The sequence below is a fragment of the Chrysochloris asiatica genome, unplaced genomic scaffold (assembly GCF_000296735.1).
Source record: "Chrysochloris asiatica unplaced genomic scaffold, ChrAsi1.0 scaffold00142, whole genome shotgun sequence".
NCBI lineage: Eukaryota > Metazoa > Chordata > Mammalia > Afrosoricida > Chrysochloridae > Chrysochloris > Chrysochloris asiatica.
The window spans coordinates 2,064,707-2,073,229 of record NW_006408660.1 but is presented as its reverse complement, the minus strand read 5'-3'; the positions used below and the strand labels follow the sequence as shown (position 1 = coordinate 2,073,229).

General features: G+C 43.1%; 1 protein-coding gene across 1 annotated transcript in view; it reads right to left on the bottom strand.

The window, feature by feature from the left end:
- Positions 1 to 8,523, bottom strand: part of MYO1H (myosin IH) — a 75,877-nt gene that overhangs the window by 60,229 nt on the left and 7,125 nt on the right. Inside the window, exons 2-3 of the mRNA XM_006870504.1 lie at positions 4,803 to 4,918; positions 1,448 to 1,646 (exon numbers count right to left, since the gene is read on the bottom strand). Coding sequence (XP_006870566.1) covers positions 1,448 to 1,646; positions 4,803 to 4,918 — 315 coding nt within the window. The remainder of the gene's footprint in view (positions 1 to 1,447; positions 1,647 to 4,802; positions 4,919 to 8,523) is intronic.

The window sequence follows — 8,523 nt, the reverse complement described above, 5'->3', positions numbered from 1 at the left end:
GGCTGCTGTTAACTCTGGCAAAGTGGAGGTTGTTGCCATCAACGACCCCTTCATTCACCTCAACTACATGGTCTACATGCTCCAGTATGATTTCACCCAGTATGATTTCATGGCAAGTTCAATGGCACTGTCAAGGCTGAGATCGGAAAGCTTATCATCAATGGGAAGCCCATCTCTATCTTCTAGGAGCGAGATCCTGCCAACATCAAGTGGGTGATGCTGGTGCTGAATATGTTGTAGAGCCCACCGGTGTCTTCACAACCTTGGAGAAGGCTGGGGCTCACTTGAAGGGTGGTGCCAAAAGGGTAATCATCTCTGCCCCTTCTGCTGATGCCCCATGTTTATGATGGGCATAAATCACGAGAAGTATGACAACTCCCTCAAGATTGTTAGCAATGCCTCCGGCACCACCAACTATTTGGCCCCCCTGGCCAAGGTCATCCTTGGCATCGTGGAGGGACTCCTGACCACAGTTCGTGCCATCACTGCCACCCAGAAGACTGTGGATGGCCCCTCGGGGAAACTGGCATGATGGCCGTGGGGCTGCCCAGAACATCATCCCTGCATCCACTGGTGCTGCCAAGGCTGTGGGCAAGGTCATCCTGGAACTGAATGGGAAACTCATTGGCACGGCCTTCCATGTCCCCACTCCCAATGTGTCTTTTCATGGACCTGACCTGCCACCTGAAGAAAGCTGCCAAATATGATGACATCAAGAAGGTAGTGAAGCAGGCATCAGATGGACCCCTAAAAGGCATCCTGGGTTACATGAAGACCAGGCCGTCTCCTGTGACTTTAACAGTGACACCCACTCTTCCACCTTTGATGCTGTGGTTGGCATTGACTCAACGACCACCTTTGTCAAGCTCATTTCCTGGTATGACAATGAATTCGGCTACAGCAACAGGGTGGTGGATCTTATGGTCCACATGTCCTCCAAAGAATAACAGCCCCCTGGACCACCAGCACCAGCAACAGCACTAAAGGAAGAGAGAGGCCCTCAGCTTCTGAGAGTCCTTATCCCAACTCTACCCCCTACACACTGAGCAGCTCCCATCCTCATAGTTTCCATCCAGACCTCCTGGAGAAGGGGAGGGGCTTTGTGAACCTAGTCTTGTCACGTACCATCAATAAAGTACACTATCCAGCCAAAAAAAACCAAAAAACCTCCTTAAGAGATAGGTGCTATGAGCAGATCTGTTCCACAGGTGGTGAGAAGAGGTTTGGACAAGTGGGATGATTTGCTGGAGCTTGTTGGTGAGTGGCTGCAATAGGATTAGAGTCCAGACCACTGGATTATAAAGGGCATGTCTCTGACCAGGATGCCACTATGAGACTCCCCTTTTGTGTGCTCATTTTGACTGACTTGTCCAATCAGAAGAGTCTTCTTACACCTCCCGGGAACTTCCTCTCTAATGATCCTCAAAACCCACAGAATCACACTTACCTCCAGCACTGGATTGGAGAGCAGTAATCTGTCACGGGCTATCTGCAGAGATTCAGTCATTGGGCAGGTCACTGCAAAATACTGGAGAATCTTCTTAGAGGCCTCTGTTTTCCCTGCTCCACTTTCCCCAGAGATGAGGATAAAGTGGTTATTTAACTCCGAGCACATCATGCGGTAAGCGTTGTCGGCTATGGCATAGCTGCAAAAAGGAGTGGGGCAAAAAGAAGTTGGTCTGAAGGGCTACTTTCCTCGGCTCTGATGCCCAGCAGAGCAGAAGGACAAAGTGCCCAGCTTCCAGGAAGCTACATCTAGACAGTGAGCTCAGAGAGGTCTCGGTTCTCACAATGATCCTGTCACTGAACAAAGTGCATGAGCCTTCCAAACTCAAATAATACAGACACAAAAGGACAAGTGTTACTGTATGATCCCACACATAGGAGATATCTAGAATAGGAAAATGCACAGAGGCAAAAGTTAATGAGTGGACCGAAAGAGCTAGATGGGACCCGGCTACCGAGTGCCCCGAAAGGGATCATACTAGAGGATCCCAGATAGAGTGGCAGCAAATGTGAAACAATTCAAAGTTATTTAATAATTTTTTTTTTAGAAGACCGGGTTTACTGGTCAGAAGGAGACTGGAGGAACCTTCAATAACCCTTCAGATCTGGAAAGGAACTCACCCTCATTGCCTAGTTTTCAGCCAAGTATTAGATGGGCTTATAGGAGGGGGACAAGGACACTAACAAGGTATGCTTATTATGGACTGGTCAATCATCACAAAACCACAAGGGCAACATATGCCTAAGGACAAAGCTGAGAAGGGATAGGAAGGTGGGTGGCAATGCCAATAGGAACCACAGGGAGGAAGCAGGGTAACCATTGCTGAAGAAGGTACTGAATGCTGATCATGTCTGTAAACCTTCACTCAAGTCACAATAAAAAGTTTTTAAAAAGTTAATGAATGGAGGAAAAATGAGAGAGTTATGGCTCAAGAAAGAACGTTGGTGGTGCAATGGTTAAGTGCTTAGCTACCAACTGAAAAGTCGACTGTTCAAATGCACCAAGCAACTCGGTCAGACAAAGAAGAGGCGGTCTGCTCCCATAAAGATTAGAACCGAGACTACTCAGTAGGGGCAGTTCTAATCAGTCACATGGGGTCGCTATGAGCCCAAATGAACTGGATGCCATCTAACAACATAACAGCAACACAGCTTTAGAGGTAGTGAGTTCTGTTTGGGGTGATGGAAAACTTGAAAATGGAAAAGTGCTGAAGGTGAATGTAATGTAATTTAATGTCACTGAATTGCATGGATAGAACATTTGACAATAGATAGTAATCATGGTTATACAATATGGTTAATATAACTGGTATCACTGACCTTTACATGTAAAAAAGTTACATTTACAATAAAAAAGAAAAGGCAAATGTTTTGTTTATGTTTTTGGCTGCCATAATTCTTCTTAAAATCTCAAATAGTAGAAGCAGTCAAGTGAAGTATTTGAGCTGTCATGGAAATATTTTTCTAAATTAATCAACTTAAAAAAAAAATCAACTTACAAAAATAAACCAGATACTAGGCGACATCTCCAAGACATTCTATTCATTGCAACTGGAAATGACACCTAAGTATTAAGTCATTGAGTACAGTAAGATATCATTTTCTCTTTCCATCAAAATTTACAGTACTAAGACTATAGAGGAGTCCTGGTGTGGTGCTGTAGGAGAAGCACTAAACTGCTAACTACAACATCGGCAGTTCAAATCCACCAGCCACTCCTCGGAAATCCTATACCAAGTTGCAATGTGGTAAAATTTGAAAGCAGGTTATTTTTGAAATCACTGGTGGTAATAATACAGGAAGGTTTATAACTGCTGTGGAAGTGAAACAGTTGAGTCACCAAGGAAAATGAGGAGAGAATATAAATATTAGAAGTCAACTAAGGAGAACTGGAAAATTCAGCAAAGCCTGAGTCACTTACACACTCAGCAGGAAATTAGTCATCTGAAGGATCTGTATCCTAGGACAACGGTTTCTCCCAATGGACAAACTCCTCAGTGGCCATGATAGGCGGCCACCAGTAGATGGCGCTGTTAACACCCCACTGCCAAGAGACTATTCCTAACTACTTTCTTAGGTCTCCCAGCAGTTAGGCAAAATTTCACCTCTCATCACCATTTTAACATTGAGATTAGACAGTCGACTGCTCAAGTTACCTGCTGCTTTGAAAAAGAGACTTTACATGACCGACCGCAGCAGTTTAAGGGAGGTAAAGACATCAGTGCAGAAGCAACAAGGATTTGGGAGGGAGGGAAGGAGAAAGTGGGAGAGTGAATAAATGGATGGGAAGGAGAGGTGAGGAGAAAAGAAAAGAGAAAGGAAGGAAAGAACTAGAAAAATAGGAGGGGCTTCAAAATTAGAATTAAAAGATAAGAAAAATTTCCATGAACTTTTTGAAGCCCCCCTCATATTTCTGTTAATGACTTTTAGTTAGCTAATGGAATCCTAATATGTCGCTGTTCATTAATGCGCTGGACTGCAACGTTGGTTTGAGCTGCAAGGCTCAAGCGCACCAGCCGCTCTTTGGAAACCCTACACAGGGTTGCTATGGGTTAGAACTGACTCGATGGTACTGAACAACAACAATTAGCTAGCATTACTACATATAATAAAAATACCAGTTAGGTGGTTTTAACAAATAGAAATTTATTTTCTATTTCTATTTTTATTTTTTTTGACAGTTTAGGTAATGTAATGGTGACGAGTTGGGCTGCGAACCTCAAGGTCAGCAGTTCGATACTACCTGAGGTTCCATGGGAGAAATGTGAGGCTTTCTGCTCCCGTAAAGATTTACAGCCTCGGGAACCCTATACAAGGGTGCTGTGGATTGAAACCGACTCAATGGCACTTAACAACAACAAGGCTGAATTCAGGGTACTGGCTCTAAGAGAAGGCTCTCTCTCAGTGTCAACTCTGGAGACAGGTCCTTGTCTCTTGAGTTTCTAAGAGGTTAACTCACAGAATACCTTACACTAATCCTGCGTCATTAACGTAACAAAGACAACCCATTCCTAAATAGAATTTTAACCACTGGCATAAAACCCAAACCCAAAGCCATTGCCATTGACTCATAGGAATCCTTCAGAACACAGCAGCCCTGCCCCATGGCGTTTCCAAGGCTGTAATTTATACAGACGCACACAATCACCATCTTTGCCTTATGGAGCAGCTGGTGGGTTTGAACTGGAAAATTTTTGGTTAGCAGCCAAGCATTTAACCACTATGGCACCTAGGTGAATTTTGTAGGGGGGGACCCAACCCAATTAATTAACACTGACCATATGGATGCTACTTACATATGTGGTGGCAGTTCAAAGAAGTTGACCCCTTGATACAGTTCCATCTGTTTCATGGTGTAGATTCCAAGCTCCTGGTATGGATTCACAGACACAAGGAGGGTCCCAATATATGTCTGGAGGAAGGAACCAAAACTATAATCAGGAATCCCACTATGCAAATGACTCCAGCAAAATGGCTACTTTAAGTACCATGTAAACAAACACTTATTAAGTGCCATCAAGTCGGTTCTGACCCATAGCGACCCTGTACAGGGTTTCTGAGGCTATAAATCTTTACAGGAGCAGAAAGCCTCATCTTTCTCCCACGGAACTGCTGGTAGTTTTGAACTGCTGACCGTGAGGTTAGCAGCCCAACTCGTAACCACTATGCTACCAGAGCCCCTTGTATGTAACCACTTAGTGCTGATATGAAAGATGGAGCAATTGCTGTCATGGCGTTTGCATGCAGTGAGAGACAAATAAGGGAGGGATCAATATTAAGTACAATCAGAGGCACTTAATAAAGGTGTTAATAAAAGTGTAGATAGGGCAATGGAGAGAGTAAATGACTTAGGCTTAGGAAATCTTTTAAGAAGGAACCTTCTGAGATTTAAAGGTGCTTGGTTGGTTGGTTATGTGCCTTGGATTTGGTTCTGACCCACAGGGACCCTGTACAAGGTTTCCAAGGCTGTAAATCTTTATGGGAGCAGAAAGTCTCATCTTTCTCCTGTGGAACAGCTGGTAGTTTCGAACTGCTGATCTTGTAGTTCGCAGCCCGATTTGTAACCAGGAGGTAGCTGGGAATAAAGGCAGGCAGAAAGGACTTTTCAAGCTGAAGGGACAAGAGCGGTTGAATTGGTGATGCTGTAGAATAAGATCATTGTTTCAAAATCCACCAACCACTCCTTGGAAATCCTACTCAGGTTGCTCTGACTCAGAACCAACCGAATGGCACTTAGCAACAACAACAACATAGCTGCAGCCCAGTGAGGGAAGGAGAAAAAGGAAAGAGATGAAGTTGGTGAAGGAGTGGGGTTCTGATAATGCAAGAAGTGGGGTTTTAATCAAAATGCTACCGATAGTGAAGCAGAGATGCTCCTTCCCCCTCTGAAATGAAATTTATCTTCCCGTCAACGATTATATGTGAACAAAATAAACATCTATGGAAAATATGACTTGCAATGTATGGTTATAAAGAAGGCAGTAAGTAAAATATTATAATTTGTTTCACAGGGGCGTCTGAGCACAAGGTGAAAGCAAGGGGAGCATCTTAGGAGGTTTCAAAAAGTTTGTGGGAAAATGGAATTAGAAGATGAGGTTTTTCCATGAATTTTTGAAGTTGCTTTATATAAAAGAGTTGGCAAATTTTGCTACCACTGGCATCAATTTATTAAAGAGTTCAATGTTAGGTTGTTATTAATATTCAGAAATTGTTCAATTACTACTAGTATGGAATCCTGGTGTGGCATTGAGGACTAATGTGCTGAACTGCAAGATCGGTTTGAACCACAAAGTTGGTGGTTCAAACTCATCAGTCGCTCCTTGAAAATGCTATAATAGGGTCACTATGGGTCAGAAACAACTCAGTGGAACTTAATATAGAACAGCATTTGTAATATAGTCACTAGTGTAAGGCTTTTTCAAATGTACTTAATGGATTAATGAAGCTCCAAGCTCTTGTATACAAACCAAAACCAAATTTACAAGTTGATTCTGACTCAATGACTCTATAAATCCTTGTTGTTGTTGTTGTCAAGTGCCATCGAGTCGGAACCGACTCATAACGACCCCATGCACAGCAGAACGAAACAATGTCCGATCCTGGGCCAACTTCACTACTGCTGCCACACTTGAGTCCATCAATGATGTCACCTGGCCGATCCATCTCGTTAGGGGTCTTCCTCTTTTTCTCTGACCCTCCACCTTACCCAGCATGACATCCTTCTCCAACGACTGTTTCCTCTGGACAATATGTCCAAAGTATGAGAGATGAAGTTTAGCCATCCTGGCCTCCAACGAGCACTCTGGTTGCACTTTTTCCAAAACAGATCTATTGGTTCTTTTGGCAGTCGATGGCACTTTCAGTATTCTCCTCCAACACCACAACTCAAAGGCATCAATTCTTCTATGATCTTCCTTATTCACTGTCCAGCTTTCGCATCCATATGAGGCTATTGAAAACACCATGGCCTGGGTCAGGCACACCTTAGTCTTCAAGCTGACATCTCTGCTCTTCAGTACTTTAAAAAGTTCCTGTGCAGCAGATTTGTCCAATCCTTACAGGAGCAGAAAAGAAAGCCTTTCTCCAGAATGAGCAGTTGGTGGGTTTGAACTACTGACCTTGTGTTTAGCAGTCCAGTTCTTATCTTACAGTGCCAACTCTTATAGGTTGTTGTTGTTGTTAAAGTGCCATTGAGTCAGTTCCAACTCATAGTGAACCCTGTATAGTTTCCAAGAGTAACTGGTGAGTTTGAACCGCCAAACTTGCAGTTCAAACTGACATTTCAGTCCAGTGCTTATCCTATACATAAATAGTTAGATTGCTTCTAGTCTAAATACAACTGTCTCTGAGTGGCACAAACTATTAAGGCACCTTAGAAGACAGCCTTGGTGATCAGTTTCTGCAAGAACACAGCTTTAAAACTCTATAGAGCAGTTCTACTCAGCACACATGGGATCATCATGAGTTGCAATTGACTCATTGGCAATCGCCACCAACAAATACATTTGGCATTTTCAGATTCTGAGTTTCTTGTCATCATTTTTCATTTTTAGAGTCTCAAATACTGGAGGTACTGAAGCCTACACTCAAATTTGCAAACACATTCTAAGTGCTGTTTCTAATCCACTAGACAAAGTCAAACAGAAGGAGACTAGAGCAGTATTTTGACTAAAACAAGACTCAGGGGGCACAATGATTACATTCTCAGTGGTTAAATGAAAGGTTGTCAGTTTAGCTTAGTAACAGAGCTCCACAACAAAAAAGACCTGGTGACCAGCTCCTAAAACATTTTAGCTTATAAAACACTACGGGTCAGTTCCACTTTGTCCTACAGGGTGCTATGAGTTGAAACAGACTGAGTTGAAATTGTTGTAGCACACAACATTTTGACTAAAATTCTGCATTACTTTAACCAATAAACACCTATTTTTCCAGGGTGGAATATGTTATCTTGTTTTTGTTGGGCCCGTTCGAGTCGCCTGTGACTCATAGTGACTCTTGGCACAATAGAATGGAACACTGGTCCTGCTCCATCCTCACAATTGTTCTGTTTGAGCCCATTGTTGCTGCCACTGTGTCAGCCCATTTTGTTGAGGGTCTTCCTCTTTTCCTCTGACCCTCTACTTTAACAAGCATGATGTTCTTTCCCTCCTGGTAACATGTTGAAAGTATGCAAGATGAAGTCCCACCATCCTTGTTTTTAAGGTCCCTCAGGTTGGAAGGCATTCAAAATGCAATTGGGGAAGAGCTGCCTCCTCAAAGTAGAGTTGACCTGATAACATGAATGGAGTAAAGCCCGTGGGAGTAACCTGCGGGACCTTCATTTGCTGATGGGGCACAATCCAAAATGAAGAGAAACAGCTGTAAACATCCGTTAATAATTGGAACATGGGATGTATGAAGTATGACTCTAGGAAATTTGGAAATTGTCAAAAATGAAATGGAACACATCAACATTGATACTTTAGGCATTAGTGAACTGAAATCAACTGGGGTTGTCCATTTTGAATCTGGCAA